At 48.4% G+C, this 22,987-nt stretch overlaps 12 protein-coding genes across 12 annotated transcripts; 6 read left to right on the forward strand and 6 right to left on the reverse strand.

Annotated features, from left to right (window-relative positions):
• Nucleotides 1-103: 103 nt before the first annotated feature.
• On the reverse strand, nt 104-1,424 carry B0J16DRAFT_348882 (uncharacterized protein). The gene has a single exon (XM_046128807.1). It carries the CDS (start codon nt 1,163-1,165, stop codon nt 191-193), a length of 975 nt encoding a protein of 324 aa, XP_045978951.1. The 5' UTR covers nt 1,166-1,424; the 3' UTR covers nt 104-190.
• A 382-nt stretch (nt 1,425-1,806) lies between these two features.
• B0J16DRAFT_348883 (uncharacterized protein) lies at nt 1,807-2,580 on the forward strand. Its single transcript, XM_046128808.1, has one exon. The coding sequence runs from the start codon at nt 1,892-1,894 to the stop codon at nt 2,480-2,482; it is 591 nt and encodes a 196-aa protein (XP_045978952.1). The 5' UTR covers nt 1,807-1,891; the 3' UTR covers nt 2,483-2,580.
• A 7-nt stretch (nt 2,581-2,587) lies between these two features.
• B0J16DRAFT_183422 (GPR1/FUN34/yaaH family-domain-containing protein) lies at nt 2,588-3,782 on the reverse strand. The gene is made up of 5 exons (XM_046122671.1): nt 3,463-3,782; nt 3,209-3,404; nt 3,043-3,153; nt 2,942-2,987; nt 2,588-2,890 (listed from the first exon to the last, which is right to left on the reverse strand). The coding sequence occupies exons 1-5, from the start codon at nt 3,544-3,546 to the stop codon at nt 2,635-2,637; spliced, it is 693 nt and encodes a 230-aa protein (XP_045978953.1). The 5' UTR covers nt 3,547-3,782; the 3' UTR covers nt 2,588-2,634.
• A 1,628-nt stretch (nt 3,783-5,410) lies between these two features.
• On the reverse strand, nt 5,411-6,497 carry B0J16DRAFT_292391 (uncharacterized protein; the record flags this gene model as incomplete). The annotated part of the gene is made up of 1 exon (XM_046124325.1): nt 5,411-6,497. The coding sequence occupies exon 1, from the start codon at nt 6,465-6,467 to the stop codon at nt 5,412-5,414; it is 1,056 nt and encodes a 351-aa protein (XP_045978954.1). The 5' UTR covers nt 6,468-6,497.
• Nucleotides 6,498-6,884: 387 nt separating this feature from the next.
• On the reverse strand, nt 6,885-8,138 carry B0J16DRAFT_375432 (concanavalin A-like lectin/glucanase domain-containing protein; the record flags this gene model as incomplete). Its single annotated transcript, XM_046130690.1, has 5 exons — nt 7,989-8,138; nt 7,649-7,935; nt 7,402-7,599; nt 7,105-7,354; nt 6,885-7,052 (listed from the first exon to the last, which is right to left on the reverse strand). The coding sequence occupies exons 1-5, from the start codon at nt 8,100-8,102 to the stop codon at nt 6,885-6,887; spliced, it is 1,017 nt and encodes a 338-aa protein (XP_045978955.1). The 5' UTR covers nt 8,103-8,138.
• Nucleotides 8,139-9,561: 1,423 nt separating this feature from the next.
• B0J16DRAFT_348889 (ADP-ribosylation/Crystallin J1) lies at nt 9,562-10,994 on the forward strand. The gene has a single exon (XM_046128809.1). The coding sequence runs from the start codon at nt 9,634-9,636 to the stop codon at nt 10,642-10,644; it is 1,011 nt and encodes a 336-aa protein (XP_045978956.1). The 5' UTR covers nt 9,562-9,633; the 3' UTR covers nt 10,645-10,994.
• A 411-nt stretch (nt 10,995-11,405) lies between these two features.
• Nucleotides 11,406-13,448, forward strand: B0J16DRAFT_358054 (fungal-specific transcription factor domain-containing protein; the record flags this gene model as incomplete). The annotated part of the gene is made up of 4 exons (XM_046129567.1): nt 11,406-11,986; nt 12,040-12,474; nt 12,528-12,933; nt 12,981-13,448. The coding sequence occupies 4 exons, from the start codon at nt 11,406-11,408 to the stop codon at nt 13,446-13,448; spliced, it is 1,890 nt and encodes a 629-aa protein (XP_045978957.1).
• Nucleotides 13,449-13,722: 274 nt separating this feature from the next.
• Nucleotides 13,723-14,783, forward strand: B0J16DRAFT_310100 (uncharacterized protein). Its single transcript, XM_046124944.1, has 3 exons — nt 13,723-14,130; nt 14,177-14,545; nt 14,598-14,783. Exons 1-3 carry the CDS (start codon nt 13,826-13,828, stop codon nt 14,737-14,739), a joined length of 816 nt encoding a protein of 271 aa, XP_045978958.1. The 5' UTR covers nt 13,723-13,825; the 3' UTR covers nt 14,740-14,783.
• Nucleotides 14,784-15,459: 676 nt separating this feature from the next.
• On the forward strand, nt 15,460-16,699 carry B0J16DRAFT_348892 (uncharacterized protein). The gene has a single exon (XM_046128810.1). It carries the CDS (start codon nt 15,517-15,519, stop codon nt 16,561-16,563), a length of 1,047 nt encoding a protein of 348 aa, XP_045978959.1. The 5' UTR covers nt 15,460-15,516; the 3' UTR covers nt 16,564-16,699.
• Nucleotides 16,700-16,955: 256 nt separating this feature from the next.
• Nucleotides 16,956-18,937, reverse strand: B0J16DRAFT_292406 (major facilitator superfamily domain-containing protein). Its single transcript, XM_046124326.1, has 4 exons — nt 18,430-18,937; nt 18,199-18,376; nt 17,711-18,147; nt 16,956-17,661 (listed from the first exon to the last, which is right to left on the reverse strand). The coding sequence occupies exons 1-4, from the start codon at nt 18,755-18,757 to the stop codon at nt 17,048-17,050; spliced, it is 1,557 nt and encodes a 518-aa protein (XP_045978960.1). The 5' UTR covers nt 18,758-18,937; the 3' UTR covers nt 16,956-17,047.
• Nucleotides 18,938-19,233: 296 nt separating this feature from the next.
• B0J16DRAFT_348895 (enolase C-terminal domain-like protein) lies at nt 19,234-20,977 on the forward strand. The gene has a single exon (XM_046128811.1). The coding sequence runs from the start codon at nt 19,451-19,453 to the stop codon at nt 20,720-20,722; it is 1,272 nt and encodes a 423-aa protein (XP_045978961.1). The 5' UTR covers nt 19,234-19,450; the 3' UTR covers nt 20,723-20,977.
• B0J16DRAFT_404368 (uncharacterized protein) lies at nt 20,765-22,701 on the reverse strand (the record flags this gene model as incomplete). Its single annotated transcript, XM_046132794.1, has 4 exons — nt 20,765-21,535; nt 21,595-22,269; nt 22,324-22,557; nt 22,630-22,701. The coding sequence occupies 4 exons, from the start codon at nt 22,699-22,701 to the stop codon at nt 20,765-20,767; spliced, it is 1,752 nt and encodes a 583-aa protein (XP_045978962.1).
• Nucleotides 22,702-22,987: the final 286 nt, after the last annotated feature.

The raw sequence follows: 22,987 nt of genomic DNA on the forward strand, positions 1-22,987 counted from the left end.
TAATTATATACACAGCTGCGATATACAATACAGCAAGTTTGATGACACTATCAGGCGGGTCAGAAGAATTATCCTCTAAGGCTTAGGCTACATAAATAAAGTAGCCTAAGGTAGCATAAAGTGATCAAAATATTTTATCTCTTATGCTCTTAGCGGTCAATTCTTCTGACACCCTGACGACTATATGACTTCAGTCCCAGAGGGTATCAGCCATGGCGGACTTGACCAACCAGTCCTTACATACCCAGTCAACCCGCTTCGCAATAACGGGTATCTCTACAGTAGATACGTCAAGCATCCCGGAGGGGTCGTAAATATTCGCATCATCCATGTCGATAAGCGGTGCGCTGTACTCATGATGCGCAACAACGACCTTGAAGGGACGAGCATAGCTAGAATCCCCTCCCTCTTCCAAATTCCACTCCTTTCCACCAATCGACCGCTTAATGTTCCAAGATTCCCGCCGTAGAACATACGGCATCGCTATGACGAGATGCTCGAGGGTGCGAGCTCTAGCGACGTTGTACCACAGTGCTTCTTCACCCAGGTTGATCTTAAAGCCAGATAAGCGTCGCATCTTGGGCCATATTCCGCCAAGTTCGAGTCCAGCTCTCCAGAACTCCAGAACAGGTAAACCGCCAAGAGTGGTAAGCTCTTCAAGGTTGGTAAGTGCTCGTAAACCCTGGGAGAAGAGAGCGTCGATGTGCACGTCAATGCTATATTGCTGTGCGATTCTACGATAGGGCAGGTCGACGATGAGACGGCGCACGGAACTGCCTAGTTTGACAAGTAGGTCTCTGATCAACCCGCCCGTTCGAACGGACTGGATCTCTTCCATGCTGAGGCCAAGGTAAACGGAGGACACCTCAGAGAGCCGCATAACCTTGGGAAGAGTTGCTAACGGGCCATTATCTTCCGAATCCTTAGAGTCGGCCAGACATCTCAGAAACCTTGTCAAACGAGTGATAGAGTCGATATATACGCAATGCTGTCGTAGAAACCTCGTCGCGGGTTCATACGTAGCTCTGCACACCCGACTCCAAGCGATTAAGTTCTGAACATCAGCGTGTCCCACATCGACGATGCGATTGGGGCGCCCAGGTGGTATTGTCGTTTCGAGAATTTGAAGGACTATTTCGTGGGGTATATAAAGATTGTGCGTCATATTGACATGAATGGTGGCTGTGTTAATCCCTCTGAACAATGGAAGTGAAGTCTTAAAAGCGATTGAGTTTTCGCGGTTGCCTGTTAGGCTGCTGTTTAAGGAATCGACACGGGCCGCCGACAGCTGAAAGGGATATCCAGAGCAACGGGTTCAGCTTGCTAGGCAACAAGATTAATAGATCGCACCGTCTAATAAATGGTAGTAAGTGTCAATTATGTAACACTGCGCGACGCGGTTGAGTGCCCGAGTTCGTGCAAATTATTGATGCGACGACTGATGCACTGTAACGTCAACGAGTGTTGGCAGAAACAGCAGTCAGGATCCTAAATTTAGTGGTTGCTTGCAGGGCACCCCGCTAATTGGTGACAAGTAAGTTGGAGGGTCGGCTCCAGCCAGAAAGCATTACCTAACGGCAGATGGAATGGCCGAACCAACAATTTCTGCTGACGATACAAATGGATGTTACTGTAAACACCGACTGGCAAAGCATCCAATTCATCGCTGATTGATTGCCACGGAGTCGTCTCATTGCTGACGCCCCCAATTGATCACCAACAGAAGACCAAACATAAATCGACGCGGGGTAGGAATGTGGAGTAGCGTCTTCTCTCACTTGCAATCAATGAGCTAATGCCCAGGCAGCCATTTAAAGAACAACATATTAAAGAATGCCAGGCATAAATCTCATCTCTAGATAATTCTATTCACTGCATTCATATCGCCAAAATGACAACTAAAACTGGCTTTCCATTCTACGAGTCCTCTTGGTACAATGACTCTGCGCGCTACGAGTACGTCCAGAGCGATCTCTTCTGGACCCTCGCCGTCTTCATCTTTGTCAATTGCTGGTGGTCCGCCAAACAAGTCGACTCGTTCGACACAACACCAAGCGAGCAATCAATTAAACCGTCAAGATTCTGGCTCAAATATCGCATCACTTCACGCCTTTACAAATACATCATTTTTCTACTCTGCAGTTTGATCCTCCCACTGCACCTCCTCCATGGCTCTTGGGTCCTCAAGTCAGCGTGGCGAATTACTTTTGGGCTAGTCAATCGCACGTACCCTGCTATGAAGCCGCGCATCCTTGGGTTTCTTGTTTACTCGCCCCTTACTGCTCTCATTCTACTTGGCTGGGCTGTTGTTTTGGGATTCGGGATTGTGATTGTGGGAACACAGGTTTTGTTGGTTTGTAGGTTGTGGGAGATGACGCCTTTTGATCTTTCTTATGTGGAGGAGATCAAGGACAAGGCTGAAGGGGAAGGGGATTGGCAAGAGATTAAACAAGATGACAGCGATTCAAAGAAGGACAAGTAGTTCGTTATTCAAGTCATTTATGGTGGTAGAAGCTCAATGGACTTGAAATTTCTTTTTAGTCTGACTGCTAAAATCGCGACCAAGACTTACTCGCCTCGCTTTTCAAATGATCCTTTTTTGTACATGCAGGAAGCACCTCTAAGCTCAGCATCTCATAGTTGCTTACGAGTCTTCTTGAAGTATCTCGATGTATCGCCACAAGGCAGCTCAAAGGGAAGCGCATCAGTACACATGGAGGCAGCGCAGCTGTAGTATCCCAGTAGTCCAGAAATGAACCCGAAGACACCTGCGGCCTTCATCAGACCTTTTGCAACCGCGAGCTTTCCGTCAGCATGAGCGAAGTTTGATGCTGCGTCGAGCGTGAAACAGAAGAAGATAGTAGTGAAGATGCCAAATGAGACGAGGTTGCTAAGATGCTGTCAGTGCCTGCTCGTCACGGTCTGGGAGGAATGGTCTTACATAGGTGCTGATCCCAGCATGAAGAACAGTGTTAGAACGGCCCAGACTAGATACTGAGTTAGTTCTCGAAAGACGTTAAATCTATTTGAGGCTTGACAAACTGAGAACGTAGAATCCAAGAGCATTGTGATACTCAGGAGTCGCTCCGCCGTAGGACTCGAGGACACCAAGAGATGGACAGAGGATAACTCCATAACCGCCATAGAACACGGCTAGAAAGAGGAAGTTAGTCTTGACATACACAGGTTGCTGTTGGTCCAAACTCACCATAGGCACTTAGTGCAGAGTATCCAAATGTGTTACCTCGAGCCATCTCCCATTGAGCAGACACAAACATGCACAGGCCAGCGGCGAGGCACAAGTTGCCGATGAAGATGGTCTGCGTCTCGACCCCACGGAAACCCATCATCGACAAGGATAGGGTTAGAAGAGTAGTTGCGAATGTGCCCATGGCTAGAGGGGACTACGATGCATGTGATGTTAGTCCTAGATCAGGATCTGCTGAAGATGGGTGTACGAACGGGATTGCCAATCTGGTGTCCGAGGCCAACGCTCGTGGGCGCAGGGGAGTTGGAGCGAATCTCCTCGATGCTCTTAGTAGTCATGATGTTTTCTGGTACAGTTTTGGATATCTAAAGCTAGCAGTCCATATCGAAGTTCTAACCTTGGCGAGTCGCCCTTTTATAACCATTCCCCCTCCCCATACCACAAACCTTTTCTTACCCTTTTGAAGCCGCTCATTCAACGGTTATGTAATGATTACCCTTCTGCTACCACATAAACTAAAGTTCTAAAAACGCCATGGAGACGCAGGAGTTGGAAAACTCAGACTTTGTTGACTATGGAGGAAACCGTTAGCTAATAAGTGTGCGCCGGCCCGGGCTAGTCCCCCGATTCTCCCCGGGATCATTGCGGGGTTTGGTGTTTTCATGGGGTAATAAAGTATCACGGGTTAGTTAAAAAGAATGAAAGAAAATTAAAAGAAGAGACTTTGTGGGGAAATAGTTTTGGGCTAAACCGTGAGTATCCTGTTGTGTCTTGAATCTCGATCGTTGTCTTGGTTCCAGTCTTCCAGATAGCAACGGTTTCTGGGGAAGATACCGTTGAATAGGTCTGCCCTCACACTTGCAGTCGTTCAGTAAGCGGATCAATGAGTAGTCTCAGGATGGACCCAAATAGACTCGGCAATGTTCTTTATTTTGGCAAAAATGGTAAAATGATTCAGCAGCGACATGCCCAAGAGACAGGCAGAAATGTGGTTCCGCCCGGGATCGAACCGGGGACCTTCTAACCGGTCCATTTATCGCTTATGCGTGTAGGTCTATTTCCTCCGGCAAATATCTGCAGTGACCGCCTCCCAGCTATAGGTTGGGTTTTACTTGATGCTGTGGGTGTGCGACGATTATCTTGTTGAGACACGGTGCAACAGGCCATGCAATGCATCAACTGTATATGACATTGTGATGATGACGTATCGTAAGTCAGGAGACATTTTCCAGTGCAATAGCATGAAGAGATGTCCAGGAAATGAGGATCGGATCCATTCGAAGAACTTTACCAAGCCTACTTACCTAGGTAGGGTAGCAAACCTTATCGATAACAAGAGCGGTTATGACGTAGGTTCCCTTTCAACCTTGTAGGGTGTCAAAAGAATTGACCGCTGAGAGCATACTAAACGAATTTATTTAACCATTTTGCTACGGTTTAGACCGACATAATGGCTGCTCGATGTTGACGCCAAAGCCCTCAAGGGCATCCTTTCCGTCACCCACCTGCCGCCCTACGACTTGGCGATCTGAATGAAAACAAGGACATGTCACTTGGGGGCCATTAATCTCATTGGCCAGAACCCGGTAGGACTACTGTTTGACAGACATTGAATGCAAGACCCCAAAGGTGAAAATGTCGAAGGCGGGCACACAGACCTGAACCACTTCTCAGAAGCCATTTTTTCTTGCCCTATAGTCGTCGCTACGGAGCCAGCATACGCGCTGGCCCGACAAATCAAGAAGACCAAGCAGAAGAGGGCCGATAAAAAGGCAGTAGAAACCGAAAGCTCTGCTAGCAATGCTAAGAAGGAGAAGTGGTACGCAGATGATAAGGAGGAGTACAGCGACTCAGAAGATAAGCAACATATGCGTCAACGTGCTCAACGGGATGGTCCCTGGGCTCCTGATCTGAGTCAAACTCGAATGGAGCAACAGAGATGGAAGGATATGCAAGGTAGGATGCGTCTTTGTACGCCTGAATGCCCTGCGTATCACAAAAACCAGTGTTTAGCACATGACAAGAAGCTGCCGCAAGATTCCAGCAGTTCTGGGACCTCGGCGAATTGAGGCCCTTTTATGTTGTTTGTGCGGGAATGGAAGATGGGGTGGAATATCCAAGTTCAAGCCATCGGTGCCGTTTAATTGATAATTTTAGCTTTGCCAATTTCTTTAAATTAATATACTGTTACTGGGTCTATTACTTAGAAGTACTTCTCGTAAACCTTGGCCGTATCCAAAGTCATCTGATCAAACGGAATCCAGTCCTGACCCGTTGCCTTGACAGCCTTGCTTCCATCAACCAGAAATCCTCCCTCGGGCGTACTATAATCCTGGTTGTATCCCTTTCCTGGTTCGCCCTCACCAATGATGCTCTTCCTATCAGGATACACCTTGCGCAACAAGTCGCGATAAGCTTGAATGTTGGCATAAACACGATTTCCACCAGAAATGTATCGCTGGCCGTCGGCAACCTCCTTCCTTTCAACCGCAAATACAACAAGCCTGGCAACGTCGCGCACGTCAACATGCGTTCCATTTCCAGGTCCCTGGGCGGGCAGATCCTGGACATTCATGATACGATACGTGACGATGGCTGTTTCGCTGAGCTTCTCAGGGTCTTCAGGTAAGATCAAAGGCGGCCCAGCGACCCAGACTGGGTTGACGGCCGTCATCGTGAAGTTGATGATGGAAGCATGCTTTTGCCGAAAGTCCCAGAATGCTCGCTCTGCTTTGAGCTTGCTTGCGACATAGATTTGATGTCCGGTCGCGTTGGCTCCAGCTTGGGAAAGCGCATCCTCAATCTGGTCGTTCCAGTCTTCTTCCATGTAACCCTTCTCCGCATACTTTGGCGCGCTTCCTCTAACGGCCACAATAGAAGACATGTAAACAAAAGACTTGATAGTAGGCTCATTAAGGGCATATTTCAGGATTCCGAGTGTGCCCTGCACAGAAGAATTAATGACGTAATCGATGTCTGTGTTGGAGAAGCTGACTGGAGCAGCAAGGTGAGCGATTGCTGTCGTCCCTTTGACTGCATCATCGAAGGCTCCAGTGGCAGTTAAATCAGGGACTAGAACCGTGGTAAGCTGGCCCGAGGAGGCATACGCAGGTAATGCCGAGGTAATGCTTGAAGCTGAAGATTGGCTTCTAACAGCCGCGCGGACAGAGTAATTAGCAGAGAGAAAGGCCTGGACAGTTCGCGCGCCGATGAAACCATTTGCGCCAGTGACGAGTACGATCCCCTTCGATGATGACATGTTGTATTGGATATTGATGGCAGAGAGAAGTGTGTACGGTGCAGTTGTTCAAAGGGAGAAGCCGGGCATGTCTAAATATTCTGCCCACCTACTAGCTATGCAACATATTGCCACAAGTAAGGTGTGATGAATTACAAAGTACCAATGATGAGTGGCCCGGTTTTAATAGCTATCGACGGAGCCTCAGTGCGCGGAGATTACTGTTACCACCGTCCCAAATTATAGTGTCAGTTTAACTTTATGACGCAAGGGGAATGGTATTCTTTTGATGGTTGATTACGCAAAACTATATAAAACTCTTTCAATACCTATTATTGATAGACTTTACATAGTAATCATATATGAATCGGTGCATAGTACAAAAAGGCCAATCAATAAGAACCCGCCATAGACGTTCTCGCAATGTTGTATCCCAGCTTACTCCTTGTAGAACTTCAGTGAGTTGATGGTCCAGTACGCTTCCTTGAAAGCACCAGGTTGGTTGGTAACATAATCGTCGCAGGTAGCATAGCCAGTAGAAGCTCTACATTCCTGGTTCCAGATACTCTGATCGATGTTGGCTCCACAGAACGCCGTGTTGAAGATCTTGAATTGTCAGCAAATCGCACCCATGTGAATTATGTCCACGATAACTCACAATGGTCTGCTTCTTAAAGTACTTTCCAACATCACAGTTGCCATTGGCATTGACAAACTGAGTTGTAGCAGGTTGAATCCAGCTGTTTGGGTTAGGCCTGCCGTTCGTGATATCGGCGGGAATGTTGTTGCGAGGGAACCACCAGATCTTGACAGCTCCTGTTGTCAGCCAAGAGACGTAGACGCCGCCCTTGTTGGCGTTGAAGCTCTTGCCGTAGGAGCCAGAAGGCAAGGTGTTACCGCATCCGGCGCTACTGTCGTTAGCTAGATTCGTACGACGGATGATCGATGCACTCACTGGTTCTGTCCGTTGGTACAGTACCGGGTGTCGGAACCACCCTTGTCGCAGTTGTTTCGGGGGTCAAGGCCTCCGGGGCGGTTGAAGATGCACGCTCCGCAGGTGTGCAAAGAGACGTAATTACCGTTCTGGTTAGCATTGATACCTTCGATGATATCGATCTCCCCAACAGGGTCCTCTGCAAAGTTGTAAGACCAGCTACGTGGGTTAGCTCGCTATATCTAGTCTTTCCATGGTAGAGACTTACTAGGCAGGCCAAACACCACAAGCTACTCCAGGCATATGCTCAATATCGGCGATCAAAAGGTCACCCGAGGTGTAATATTCCTTCGATTCAAGACGAACGCTGCCACGTCCATGCTTAGATCCGCTAGGGTTAAGGGGACCGGCTACGTTCGCAGAGTTGACACCAAGGTGAACCTTGCCATTGTTCGTGTGGACAATGCCAGAGCTCACTGCTGCACTGCGGCTCAAGTAGTTGACAGAGCCACTAGTCGGGTCACCCTCGTAGCCAAGACCTTCGAAATAGGCGCGCTGTGGCGTGTCAGTAATGCTGCCTGAGGTGTTGTTTGTTGAAAGCCTCTTACGTCTCTGAAGTTGAATGCGTCCAGGAAGTTGCTGGAGTCGTACGTCTTCCTCAAAGTGAAGGCCGCATTTGCCTCAGCGGCAGCAAGAAGAGCGAGGACAGTGGTTTTCAACATGGTGGAAAGATCGTCTTTGACTTGATAAGACTATCGATGGTGATCAACCTGGACCTCATGTTTAACTGTGTCCCTCTGAGCTTTATATACGACCACCTCTTGGAAGATGATATCCGCCCCTGTCATCGTAAGTGAGCTGATGATGGACAGAAATTGACTCGTGGAATCCTTCGACCCGCCGAGATCCTTGTCTTCACCACTCCATGAAGAGATTTATCGTAAATTTCAGGTTCAGAATAACATCAGATAAGTACGCGGTAAGGCTACATGTAAGATCCTACCCAATTATGGAATGGAATTCGGACTCGAGCTATTTACCCGACTTGGCATGGTCTACCAAGAACTGGAAACAGGATGTGGGAATCCTCCGAGAATCCTTCAAAAGTCAATCAGGACCTTCTACATACAGCCTAGTTAATTGACCATAACCACCAGATGGTCCAAAGTCTTGCCACTGAACTGCAGCATTTCTTAATTCGACCACTCAAGTCGTGTCTTGTGTGTATGTTCTGATGCAGGGCTGGTTGCTTCACTCATCCGATCTTAATTAGGCTCGGCCCGGCCGCCAAAAAATATCCTGGGCGTCCGATTATGCATATACGAGATAGACGTGCATTTGGGCCTTTGGTATTCGCCTAATAAAGCGGATCTCATGTTCTCTGCTACGAGATCTCCCTCGGACTCGGAGCCAAGCAGCGAATCCGAGGGTAGTCCAAAAAGATAAAACGTGGTTGTGCATGGCACGTTTTTAGTGAGTCTAGAACAAATATGTCGGTATTTTCTGAAGAGTCTAGATTCCCCCATGGAAGCAAATCATGGGCTGAGAATCCAATCGCAGGCGTTTGAGCAGACGAACACCTCCGAAGGGACGGCGAAGTGCTGCGATAAAAACGACAAACTGACTTCACCGGTTATAGAGAGATCGAAATGTGCAAGATTGAACGGGTTGTATGTCAAACCCTTTACCAGGAACTATGAAGCGATTCTGGTCGAGATCGATAATTTGAAGGGGTTTCTGTATGAGTCACGGGTAAGAATACTTGCGGGGTGAAAAGCTTCACTTATTCTCTGAACAGTGCTGAAGCACAACAGACCTGGATAAGACAATATAAATGTCTTTTTTTCGCTATTTAATGCTTTCTAAGATGCAGAATTTCCTTTCAAATCATCTATGCAAAGGTATATTCTACTAGACAAAACTAAGGTTCGTGAGGAGTCAATTGACGCTGTTCTGAAAACAATTCAATGCGAGGTGTTGATTTTAAAACCACTTATCCTAACCAAACAATTGTAAAGAGCAAAATTGCGTTCCAGAATACCTCTGAAACTTGCGATCGCGTTGAGGAAAACCATGATGCTAAACCGAAAATTGTGACTTCACTTGTCAGCCTCAGTCAGCTCCGCCACGATATATAGGCAGCAGTGGACTCTGCTGTCAGCCTTAGGCCCCGCTTCCTCACCACCATATAAAAAGCCCAACTTCAGATCAAGAATTACTATCAGACAAGCATCCTCTTTCATCAACATCAAAATGGATTCACCTCTGGCAGGAATACAACTATCGCCTCGAGAATCCCGAGTGATTGGCGCCCTGCTAGGCGTCCATGCCGGCGACTCCCTCGGTGCAACAGTCGAGTTCCAACCCTGTAAAATGATCGCCAAGAAATATCCAAACGGTCTCCGAGATATTATCGGTGGAGGCTCGTTCGGGTGGCCAGCTGGCCATGCAACAGACGACACAGACATGACCCGCGGTGTCTTATTGGCCTACCATGATCGCTATCACCGCGACATTGATAAGGACATCGCTCGTCTAGCTGGTGACCACTTCATCGATTGGATGAACGGGAACTGGCCGGACAGAAGAAAGGGAAGTCTTCCCGAGGACATGGGTTGCGCCACAAGAAATGGCTTGGATAACTACGAGCAAACGAGAGATCCCGACACCTCCGGAAGCGGAAAGGGGCAAGCCGGTAACGGGAGCCTGATGCGTTGCATTCCTACCGGCCTCTTTCAGGCAGACCCTGAGAAAATCATCCAAGAGAGTCAGCGTATCAGCAAAATCACCCACGATGACACACGATGCACCATATCATGCGCAGCTTACAACATCATCGTTTCCAAGCTCATCAACCAAGTCCCCGTCCAGGAAGCTATCAAAGCTGGTCTAGCTGTTGCAGAAAAGCTCGAAGGCGGGGAGGGCGTTGTATACGAGGCGATAGAACTTGGCGAAGCGCTCGACATCGCAAGAATGGCCAAAGAAGGACCGTCGCCTAGACTTCGGGGTGAAGCTAGTGGCTATGTACTTGAGAGTCTGTCTCTGGCTATTGCAGCCATTCTTGACAGCAGGAGCTTGGAGGATATTGTAGTCAATATCGTGAGCATTGGGAAGGACACAGATACAAATGCTGCGATTGCTGGTGGACTTTTGGGGGCCAGAGATGGAGCGGATGCTATTCCTCAGCGGTGGAGAGATGTTTTACAGTTTGGGGATGAGTTTGAGAAGAAGGCTTTGGATTTATTACGACCAAAAGAGAATTAAGCAGGGACGATGGCTTGTTAGTTTTAGTAACTTGTGCAATTTATCTAGCTAGCCAATAGTATGTGCCGTTGTCTACGGAGACAAGGTCAAGCCATCCCGATGCTAAATTGACGATTATTTCCCAAAACGGGAACACCCCCAACCTCACAGCTCCGAAAAGCTTTGGGCCCGTGTTCAGAAGCATTAAAGCATGGGATCATAAGAGGAAAGGACAAGGGTCGCGGGTATTATCCTCGGAGAGCGACAAGGGATACACGTGATGCAGATTGCGGGGTTAGACCTTCACAGTCTTTATCCATGTAGTCTACTCCTCCCCCAGATTTTGGCTTTTCCGCCTGTTTCCCCAGATCATCTCCCACTTTTCCGCTATCAACCGCCAAACAGTACCAAAGCTATCTCTCCACTTCTGTCAAACGACTGTTGGCTCCAATGAACCTAGAGCGTCAGATCCTCCCGACCCCTTCTAGCAACGATGGCCATATTTCCAAGAAACGGAAAAAGAGTAATGAAAGAGTCAGAGTGACAAGGGCGTGCGATGGATGCAAGAAGTAAATGAGACAATTTGATGCAGTGAATTGAACTCGTCGACTAATCTTTCTAGGCGTAAGATCAAATGCAATGGCATGCAGCCTTGCAAGTTTTGCGTGAGAACAAGGGCTTCTTGTACTTTCAACTCAGCTTATGCCCGAGGTCGCTTGCCTGTCATACCATCTGCAGATGAGGTGGCAGACGAGACTATAGCTGTCGCGACGCAGGATGCAATGCCTGGCAGTGAGCATAACAGCCCTACAGACTTGAATCACCAATACATGGCAGACTCAACGAACGAGGCGGCGCATCAAGCTGCTGAATTACAGGACTACTCTCACCTCCTCCCATCGGGTGGCACAGGTTCACGGGCTGTAACATCGGTGCAACAGTCTCCCGAGCCATCACAAGAAGATCTTCAGGGCCATTATATCGGTCCAGCGTCAGGTGTGTCCTTCCTACTTAGGGTGCAGAAGCGGTTACACCAGGCTATATCCTTTTCTGGACCGGGGAGTATCTTTACCTTTGGCGATGCACCCCTTCACAACCCTGACTACGATCCTACCTTCTGCATGATGCTTCCCAAAGAGGATGCACAGCGCTTGGTAGATCGGTACTTTGACTTTGCCATGCCTACGTACCGGTTCCTGCATCGGCCGACGATCCAGGAATGGTTTTTGGAGTTTTATGAGACGATGGGTACGATGCGGGATCCCAATAACGCTGCTGCCAAGGTTGCGTTGCTTTTCATGATTCTAGCCCATGCGAGAGTCTACATGCCGGAGAATGACAGGCCAGGACCTTCGGATCTAAGGTTGGTGACCTGTCTCATACCATGATTCATGCTAATGCACATATGTCGTGCAGCGCTAGATATTATCTGGCAGCTGATCATCAGCTATCAAAAGAGAGCGGCTCCATAAGGCTGACTAGCGTGCAAGCACGACTGCTGCAATGCTACTATCTCGGCACCCAGTCTCGCGTCAACCATTGCTGGAGTCAGTTCGGCATCGTCACAAATCTGGCTCTTGCAATTGGTCTTAACCGGAATAAACGCCCCGGGGGCATAAGTGGATTGAACCACATTGAAGTCGAGACTCGGCGAAGAACCTTCTGGTGTGCTTACACACTGGACGCATATCTTAGTGTGTCGCTTGGTAGACCTCGCAACTTTCACGATGACGATATCGATACGGAGCTTCCTGCTTGTGTGGATGATAATGACATAACCAAGGATCACATAAATATGAACGGATCAGCCAAGGGCTATTCAGTTATGCTTGCGCCTCTTGGGCATATGAAGTAAGTCATTTATTCACCCACATGATTCTTGTCCCGTATAACTAACGTTCTAGACTTGCTCGCATCATTGGCCAAATCCTCCGCGCCCTGTATTCAGTCAAGCCTAAATCTGTCAGTCGACGAGCAGAGGAAACACAGCGCATCAGCCAAGACCTGAGCGACTGGCGAGCAGAATTCTCTCAATTTCTTGACGCCGATTACTTCAGTACAACATTCCTCGTTCCCATCGTCCAGCGACAGCGCAACGTCCTCAACATGACTTATTGGCATGCTATCATTCTTGTTCATCGACAAGCAGTCCTTAATAACTTTGCCAAGATCTCAAGACAGAACAGAAGGGGTAGTGAAAATGATGCTGCCACTCAAGAAAGTGTCCAGAAATGTCTGCAGGCCGCTATGAACACTGTTGGTCTCATTGATGAGATAGCGGAGCACGGGCAAATGTTTCGCGCATTTTGGGTCAGTATCATCATGCATGGCTCTGGACAGTAACTAACTGGCTCTAGGTCACGGCATATTTCGCATTCACCGCAGCTATGGTCTTGTACATCTACGTGATTCAAAAATGGGCTTCACCACCCGAGACATACAGCGATTACTTTACAGCAGCCACCCGATGTCAATCGCATATGTCGATCATGGTTGAGAAAGGATCCTTGTCAGAACGGTACTGCTTTTTGCTTGAAGAATTGCGCATAGAAGCGCTGCGACAGGTGAACAGAATGCATCCCACCACAAATGCCTTCGGAACCATAGATAGGCACTCTCGAGAGAATGAGTTTCAGTCGAACGCTATACCGATGGATACGCCGAGTGATAAGACATCTTATACGGATTTAATGGGGGAGAATGGGATGGATTATAATGGTATGTCTGGTGTTGACTTTTCCGGATGGGGTCAATTTGCGTCGATGATCTCGTCGGGTCTGGGTAATCTTGATGTATTCTTGGATGATGAAGTATTTCGGCTTTAGATAGTGTTAACTACCATCAGAATTGCCATGCCCTTCTTGACTGCTATCATTTCTTATCTTGATCTTGTTGTTCTGAGTTGAGGTGTGGGTTAGCCTCGGTTGTGGACTGCCAATCAAGAATGAATCTGCGGATATGCCCTTTACCTTTTCCAGTCATCGGATGTAAAGCCGAGCAGCATCGGAAAAGGACCCCCGAGATTCCCTGCCCGGTTACAAATCCGTTGAAGATCATAAACTCTTGTGGTTGGAGCGGAAGAACCACAAATGTGCGCTAGTTTCTACCACTGTCTTCACGATTCCAACAAGATACATATTTATCTCAATCCAACCAAGCATTGAATAACGTCACAAATATCCATACCACTAATTTATCCAAAATGACATCTGCAGTATCAAAGCGCCTTGAAGGCAAGACAGTCCTCATCACCGGAGCTTCTTCCGGCATCGGAAAGTCTACTGCCTTCGAGTTCGCCCGCACAAGCCCTAAGAACTTGAAGCTTGTCCTCACGGCTCGTCGAATTGACACTCTGAAGCAGATTGCCGACGAGATTGTTAAGGAAGTTGGCGATGGCGTCAAGGTGCATCCAGTTCAACTCGATGTTAGCAAGCCTGAGGAGGTGCGCTCTCTTGTGAGCAACCTTCCTGCTGAATTCAGCGAGATCGATGTATTGGTCAACAATGCGTAAGTCTGTCCCAAATTATCAAGAATCTCAGCTAACAAATCGTAGTGGTCTTGTCAAGGGTGTTGACAAAGCCCCCGAGATCAAGGAAGAGGACATCAACGTCATGTTCGCTACCAACGTCACAGGCCTGATTAACATGACACAAGCTGTCTTGCCCATGATGCTCAAGCGCAACAACGGTGAAGGAGCTGGAGATATCATCAACATCGGCTCCATCGCTGGTCGCGAGCCTTACCCCGGCGGCAGCATTTACTGCGCTACCAAGGCTGCCATTCACTCTTTCACGGAGAGTCTGCGCAAGGAGCTCATTTCCAAGCGCGTTCGTGTTATCAGAATTGATCCTGGTCAGGTAGAGACTGAGTTCTCCGTTGTGAGATTCTATGGCGATAAGTCAAAGGCTGATGCCGTATACGCGTAAGTTTTGAACAGCTCCTCAATGACGCTACCCCATGCTAATTATATGTAGTGGTTGCGAGCCTTTGACACCCGATGATATTGCTGAGGCTATTGTCTTTGCTGCTGGAAGAAGGGAAAACGTTGTAATTGCCGATACTCTGATATTCCCCAACCACCAGGCTGCGGCGACTGTTATGCACAGGAAGTCTTAGAGTTATATAGAGGATGCAAATTATAAATCATAGAATTCACTGTCAGCTCTATTGCTCCCATAAGATATCTGTAATGTGACATGTAAGCGCAGATATTTCGGTGTTCTTTATTTGCTTCGGTATCCATGCTTTGATCCGAAGCTGAAAGGTTATAACGAACTGATGTTTGAAACGACTCTCGCCTAAAGTTGTCATACTCCCGGACTTGATGATTAGCTTCACCAGAGGACACTTAACCGATGCATCATGAGTCTCAAAGCAGCCAGGATCTGTCAATGCGTGTCCGCGTATTCAGATATCCCGAGAACGCTCCATCTGAAGATATGACCGGCTTAGGCCACATTCGGCATCAGATCTTATCCCCGGCGTTAGCGGTTAGCGGGGGATCGGCAATGTCCAACCTCACCCGTCGGAAAAGCTACTTAGCCAACCCCCTCACCAATTCCTTTTCCGAAATGCATGCAAACCCCCACAGCTCGCTACGGAACAAGTATCGCAGGTGACATTCGCGGCAGCTTATCCATGCTTGATCAGCCTCCAACGGACATCATCCGGCGATACCTGCATGAGAAAATGGGTCAACAAATAGGATTAAAACGAGCTTATCAGTGTCGATCCGGGAGTGGAGGTCGGGCTCGGGTTACGGCATTGCTGGAGCTTGCGTACTGAAGCTAAGGCGAATTACCGTTGACCTTAAGTACTCGTATCCTTCTTTGAACCTTGCTAGAGCTAGCGTAATTGCCCGACCAAACCCCTTCTCTACCATTATCTATCAATATGTCTTCGCCAAGAGCACCACCAAGCGGCGTATGGGCGCCCGCCATCACATTCTTCAACCACGACACAGATGAGCTTGACACCGAGTCGCAAGCAGCTTATTACTCATATCTCTCCAAGACAGGCTTAGCAGGTCTCGTCGTGCTTGGAACCAACGCTGAGACATTCTTGTTGACGCGCGAAGAGCGCAAGGCATTGTTGCAAACAGCTCGCAAAGCATGTGGGCCAGACTTCCCTATCATGGCCGGTGTCGGTGGCCACTCAAACAAACAAGTGCTTGAGTTCATCGGCGATGCAGCTGATGCTGGGGCGAACTATGTCTTACTTCTCCCTCCTGCTTACTTCGGCAAGCAGACGACACCAGAGGTGATCAACAACTTCTTCGATGACGTAGCTACGAGGAGTCCCCTTCCTATCGTTATCTACAACTTTCCCGTTGTTTGCAATGGTATCGACCTGGACTCTGCCACTATTGCTGCTTTAGCAAAGAAGCATAGCAATATCGTCGGCGTCAAGCTCACATGTGGAGCAGTGGCCAAGATCACAAGACTCGCTGCTGAACTCCCAGAGGAGCGTTTCTCGATCTACGGTGGCCAGTCTGACTTCTTAATAGGGGGTCTGGCAGCTGGATCTCACGGTACCATTGCCGGTTTCGCCAACGTGGTACCCAAGACCATCGTGCACATCTACAACCTCTATCAAGAAGGAAAGTTCCAGGAAGCCATGGCTTTGCATAAAAAGGCTGCGTTAGCAGAACAACCTTGCAAGGCGGGTATTGCATCAGTCAAGTACGCGGCGACGCTAAGCACAGCCAAGGCGGCAGGCATCAAGGGTGCGGCAGATAAGCTCAAGCCAAGAAGGCCGTACGTCGAGCCTACCGATGCTGCCAAGAAGAGCATCGAGTCCCAGATTTCTGAGATGTTGAGCTTTGAGGCTACTCTCAAGCCGGCCATGGAGAATGGTCATACAAATGGTACAAATGGGGTGGCGAAGGAGATCAAGAATGGGATCACCAATGGAGCGCAGAACGGCGTGGAGGTGCATTAGGGATGGGCTGACTAAATATCATATGGTAACAACATGAACTTGACTTCTGAAACCTATGAGTCCTTGAATACATTAAAGAACCTGTAGTCTCATGGTGTTACTAACATCAACCCCTTCACCTACAGAGGACATTTGCTCCCACTGACCAGTAATATCAGCACTTTGCCAATCGTCTGCGGTTCTTTCATAGACAAGACAGCGCTGTGTTCTCGAGCCTGCATGCTTGTAGGTGCGTCTTGTTCTGTTTATAAGCCCGAATAAGAATTGCAGCTCAACAAGGCTGTATTGTTAGGTGGACTCGGGCAGATTTTCCATGGCATGCAGAATATGTTGGGTATCAACTTCAATTATAATTCGTAACGTCATAACCAACTAACTATCTCAGTTTTCGATCATAAACAAAATTGCCATTCCCAGAAGCTTCACTAGATGAGGCTTGCCTGGGTATCACTCTTCCTTCCTTCGACAACTCTCCAACAGACATTTACAGGACGTGCTTGAACAGTGGGGATCTGTCGCCCATCTCAAACAACTCCTCCTCGGTGTACTTCCTCTTAGCCTCCTCTGCGATCTTAGCCTTACGAGCATTGGCATGCTTGTAGCTCATCTCCAAGAGCAAAGCAACCATAAGACCAGTTGCTCCAAAGGCCAAACTGAGACCGAAACCAGTGTAGTACTTGGGCTTCTCACTCTCGAGGTACATGAAACTACCGACGATACCACCAACGTTTCCGACACAGTTCATGAGTGCGATACCAATGGCTCGGCGAGATGAAGGCGCGATGTTGTTGGCGTTCCATGAAGCGGCTGCGGCTTGGATTGGGTAAATACCAACGACAGCAAGCACGACGCCGAAGTAGGCGACACCCTTCTTGGACTCGAGTTCACCCTTGAGAGAAATGATGACCGAGTATGCGATTGTGACGATGATCATGGGAATAGCGACGAAAGGCATGCGCCAGAAGAAACGATCCGAGACCTTGGCGAAGCAAATGGCAGAGATGGCAGCGGCGACATATGGGGGAGCTGAGGTAAGCTGAGCGTTGGTGTTGCTGAAACCCATGGCCTTGGTGATGGATGGTAGAGTGAACTTGGTACCTGAAACGAGTTAGCGGTGAGATTCGTAGTGATTTTTGGAAAGACATACCATAAGAGAGAGCAGACTGGCAGAGAAGAAAGTAGGCCTGGACGTAGACACGCCAGTTGGTAAGCACCATCTTGATATCCTTCCAGCGGACTGTGGTTTCTTCCTGGAAGCCACCACCCTGCTTAATGAACATGGAAAGCTCAAGGAATCGAATTTCTTCGGGTTCCAACCAGCGCGAAGACAGAGCAGGTGTGTCGATAAGGAAGAAGAAGCATGCGACACCGAGAATAACGGTAACTATGCCCTCGAGAAGAAAGATCCATCGCCAACCCTCAAGACCTGCAACGCCGTCCATCTCGGCGATACCAGCAGCGAGAAGACCGGAGAAGGCTCCCGACAAGGCACTGGCGCAGTAAAAGTATGAGATTCGAGTAGACAAGTCCTTGGGCATGTACCAGTAACTGCACAGGTAGATGGCACCGGGGAAGAAGCCGGCTCTGTTCTCCCATTAGCTTGTGAAGCTTGTCTATCGGGCGCATTCTACTTACTCAAAAATACCGAGGAGAACTCGTGTAGCCATCAGACCGCCAAAGTTTTGTACAAGTCCAGTGCAGGTCATGACGATGCCCCAGCAAACGGTAAGAATGCCAAGGTACATGGAAGGTCGGTTGAACTTCTTGAGCAAGATGTTACTGGGGACTTCGAGGAGGACGTAAGGGACAAAGACTGTCTGTACGTTAGTATATCACATCTCAATTGGAATCATTGGAGAGCCATACAGATAGACAAGATGGTGTTGTACTGGACACCAGTCATGCCCAAGTCCTCAACCATGCCCTCAATCTTTGCGTTACCGATATTCGCACGATCAATGTGGCAAATCAGGTACAGCAGCGCAAGCATGGGAACAAGCCGAACGTCAACTTTTCGGAAGACCTTCTTTCGCTGCTCCTCAGTGTAGCTATTGTAGAAGTCGGCATCGTCAGGGTCTAGACCGAAGACACGGAAACCGCCGATCTCGATTGCTTCGTTGGTGTTTTCGAGGTGAGATGGCTTGTGGTCGGCGACTTCGACGTCGCTCTTGGAGATGGAGCTTCGTTGAGCCATGATGAAGAACTTGTGTTGATGACTGTGAGACAAGACAAGTTCGAGGAGGGAAGATGCTGAATGACGAGATGATTGATCGAAAGACAAGGCTGGGTATTATACTTAATCTTCCGATCTGGAAAAGCAATGGGAGAGAAAAGCCACTGGCCAGATTAGCTTAAGAATATGCCCCATCATGTCGTCTTTCCCCAGACAAACAAGTTAACCCCAGGCTTGGCGTGGAAAGCTAACCCTGGCTAGACTACCATGAAGTGCGGGGTAGAAAGCTGGAGGTCTCATTGCACGGAAAATGAAGTTATCCTGGTCTGGAGGATGTGCCGATCGACGGATTTGGTCTCGTACGGATAAGCATCCAATCATATAGTTATCCGTCCATGCATCCGAACCATGCAATGCCAGCCACTCTGCAACCCCCAAAGGAAACATGTCCGTGCTTTCCTTTTCCTATACGTGTTTTTGTGCAGGTGATACGGAAACAACTCCATGTAATACCACACAACGAGAATCACGCATGAGAGCTGTGATGGTTACATGCGAGGAACCGAAAGCTACCCCGCACGTAATACAGCCACTGATGAGAGCACATCGTCTGATCTTGCCAATCTCGGAATAAATAGTCCACCATTCAAACAGTCCTGAACATAGTATCCAGCTCGACCGCCTCAACAAATTTGTTGCAACTACACAGCAGCCATGACTCAACGCAGTATCATCAAGGATATCGTCATTACCCCCGTGGCATTCCATGATATGCCACTGCTGAATAGCGTGGGAGTTCATGAACCATATGCGCTACGCAGCATTATCGAAATTATCACAGAGGACTCTTATGGTCTTGGAGAATCTTATGGAGACTCCGCACATCTAGATCGGTTGCAAAAGGCAGCGGATAAGATCAAGGGTCTTTCTATATACAGCACAAACATTATCTACCAAAAATGCGTTGAGTCTCTCCGCAATGACACCAACACAGGCGGCGATGGAATGGGCGGAATGGTCGTGACAGCCTCCGTCGCAGACAAAGTCTTTTCCCCTTTCGAAGTCGCCTGCCTCGATCTTCAGGGCAAACTATCAGGCATATCCGTTAGCGACTTGCTCGGCGGACGTGTCCGAGATTCTGTCCAGTACTCTGCTTATCTCTTCTACAAATGGGTGGGCCATCCAGGTGACGAGGACGATGAATATGGCGCTGCGTTAGATCCCGAAGGAGTTGTGAAGCAAGCAAGAAAGATCATAGATGAGTACGGCTTCAAGGCCATCAAGCTCAAGGGTGGTGTTTTCCCTCCTGCCGAAGAAGTCGCAGCCATCAAAGCTCTCCATGAAGCGTTCCCCGACCTGCCATTGAGGCTTGATCCAAACGCGGCGTGGACTGTTGAGACTTCTAAGTGGGTTGCCAAAGAGCTCGAGGGCATCGTGGAGTATTTGGAAGACCCAGCTGGTGAAATTGAGGGCATGGCCGCCGTGGCCAAGGAAGCTTCAATGCCTCTTGCTACAAACATGGCAGTAGTCGCTTTCGATCACCTCCCTCCCTCTATCCTCCAAAACGCTGTCCAGGTCATCTTGTCCGACCATCACTTCTGGGGCGGTCTCCGCAAGTCTCAAACGCTAGCGTCCATCTGTGCTACATGGGGTCTCCGTCTTTCCATGCACTCCAATAGCCACTTGGGTATCTCGCTTGCTGCAATGACACATCTCGCCTCTGCAACTCCCAATCTCGATTACGCCTGCGACACACATTGGCCATGGAAACGGCGTGACGAAGATGTTGTTATTGATGGAGCCTTGAAGTGGAAAGAAGGTGGTGTGATAGTGCCATCAGGTCCTGGTTTGGGTATCGAGTTGGATAGGGAGAGGTTGGTGAAGCTTCATCAGCAGTATTTGGATTGTGGATTGAAGAAGCGTGATGATACGAGTTATATGAAGAGGTTCCAGCCGGACTTCTCAGAGAAGATTCCTCGTTGGTAAAGATCGGTCTCAGGGCTAGTTTTGTATTTAATAGTTGTTGGGCTACTTTCCAAAGATCCAGAGCGGTGCTGTATATCCTAAGACTGCCATGAGGAACAAGGGGGCTGATACGCCTAGTATTACCGGGTCCTGGCCAATTCTGGATGCACTGGTCTCAGTACCCGATGGGCTATACGGATAGAGAACTCCCCATACAGGATACATTGAATAAAGGCCCAAAAGCACCATCGAGATGAATGCAGAGAAAGCAACAAGATATCCTCTATCATCCGTACCAGAATGCTCGAAAAAGAGACAAGAGAGGATTAAGAGGTAGGTGGCAGTAGGGGAGATTATAACAATAAGAAAGAACACAGCAAAGAGAGCGTTCGTCGCACTAGATCTCTGGACGACAAGTTCCAAAAACATCAAGACAGTGACTTCCAGAATCTGAATACACAAGAAGCAGAACACTGGGATGATCCATGAGCAGGTCGAGGTATCGTAGTAATTCCTTCCTAAGCAGTTAGATAGATGTTGACGGAAACGGCGCATTTCGATGGGTTCGTTGAGATGTTCAGCATCATGAAATATCGCCGCATGGTCGTCGGAGGCGTTTTGTTCTGCAGGTGTGGTTGACTCATTAATAGTAGATTGCGGGCTATTGATCTGCCTGTCAAGCGCTCCCTTAACTGCAGTAGCAATAGGACCAATGAGAAGAAAAGCCGGAAGGACTTGACCAAACGTCCAGTCGTTCTCATCAACTGTGGCGCTGAATTTCGTCATGAAGAGTTTGGCTGTGCCCCAGGCGGCAGAGACAACCAGCCAATAAAGCTATTCCCCATGCTCAGTGTCTTTCCGAATACATGTAATTTAGATAGTGGTACACTTACGTCCGATAATGTCGAGATAACGAGATCAGAATATAATCGGACAGTTAGAGAGCTGGCCACTTGACTATAAAGTAAAGCCCGGCGGACTACTATAGCCCTTATACCGCTAGTCTCCGTGCCACGGTTCGCCAAAGTCTCTGTCTGGTGTACACGCTTGCGGTCGTAATAATTTCGAATTCGTTTAAAGTAGTTTGAGAATGCGTAGTGGAACTTGATTGTACGACTGAGGAGACTCAAAACTAACAGGATAACTGACATTATGCCAGATTGAAAGGCTGTTGACCCGCCAAGGTCAGCCCATTGATCCGTGGTACGTTCATGCCAGTCAGCCGATCTGGAGGGGTTGTAGAAGCATATAGCACTTGTTCCAGCGAGGCTCGCAGTACCCTCATCTGAATGTGCCCAATTGAAGAACAGTGTTGGTCCGATCGCCACGAGTAGCATGATAGCCAGTATGATCATACAGATGATGCGAATGAGCTTTTCTGTAGGGCGAGTATGAAAGTATTGACGTAGGACAGTGAGACCACAAATATGTGTCAAGTTGGAGAACCATGCTAGATGTGTGACGAGGATGAAGTGGTAGGCTGATATACCCTTGGGCAGGTCGATAAATCCGCTGATGAGAATACCAAGACCCGTCACAAATTGGACATCACACATGCCCAGGATCGACTGGCAGCAGCATATCAGCATGGAGATAATTCATGGAGAACGGGATAGGCTTACCATTTCCAGACCGTAGGCCCAACTTGATCCAACGTTCATACGCTCCAAGCCCTTTTTCACTATACTCTTTACCAAAGAATCGATGGGATTCGCTCGCCACTGTCTGTCAGCATCACCCGAGTTGTTTCCGTTGCCGCCCTGGAAAGGATCCTCATATGGGTCAAAGACAAAGAGATAGTGTAGTAAAACAAAAATGACAGCAAGCCAAGCGGTGCCCAAGAAGCCGGCGATGACCTATTTCCCTTCTTGTCAGTTTTCTTTTTACTTGTAAGAAGGTGGCACAGTGAGGTATGCTGGTAAACTTACGCCGGGTCCTGCTATATCACCATACGGCTCAACTTCGCTACCTCGAGCATCAAAGGAGCAGTTGTAACCCATTTCACAGGTTTTATATCTAAATGGATGGCGATCGAAATTAATTGAAGAGAGAAGCAAAGTCGACGTTCTTCGCAAACGTGTTCTCGGCACAGCCTGATTCTTTTCAGCTGAAATTCAGACATGCTTCTCGGCCAATTGATGAAGCCCTAGAGCCGCCAGCCTGACTTTACTGTACTTGGCCGGATTCATTATAATCCTTTTTTGTACGACGCGAGAAATCCGTGTTAGTGGCTATGAGGTCTTCTTCTGTAGGGTTGGTTGGAATTTGAGAAGTAATTGTGTTCAC

The sequence above is a fragment of the Fusarium flagelliforme genome (genome assembly GCF_020744385.1).
Source record: "Fusarium flagelliforme strain FIESC 12 MPI-CAGE-AA-0113 chromosome Unknown B0J16scaffold_7, whole genome shotgun sequence".
NCBI classification, from domain to species: domain Eukaryota; kingdom Fungi; phylum Ascomycota; class Sordariomycetes; order Hypocreales; family Nectriaceae; genus Fusarium; species Fusarium flagelliforme.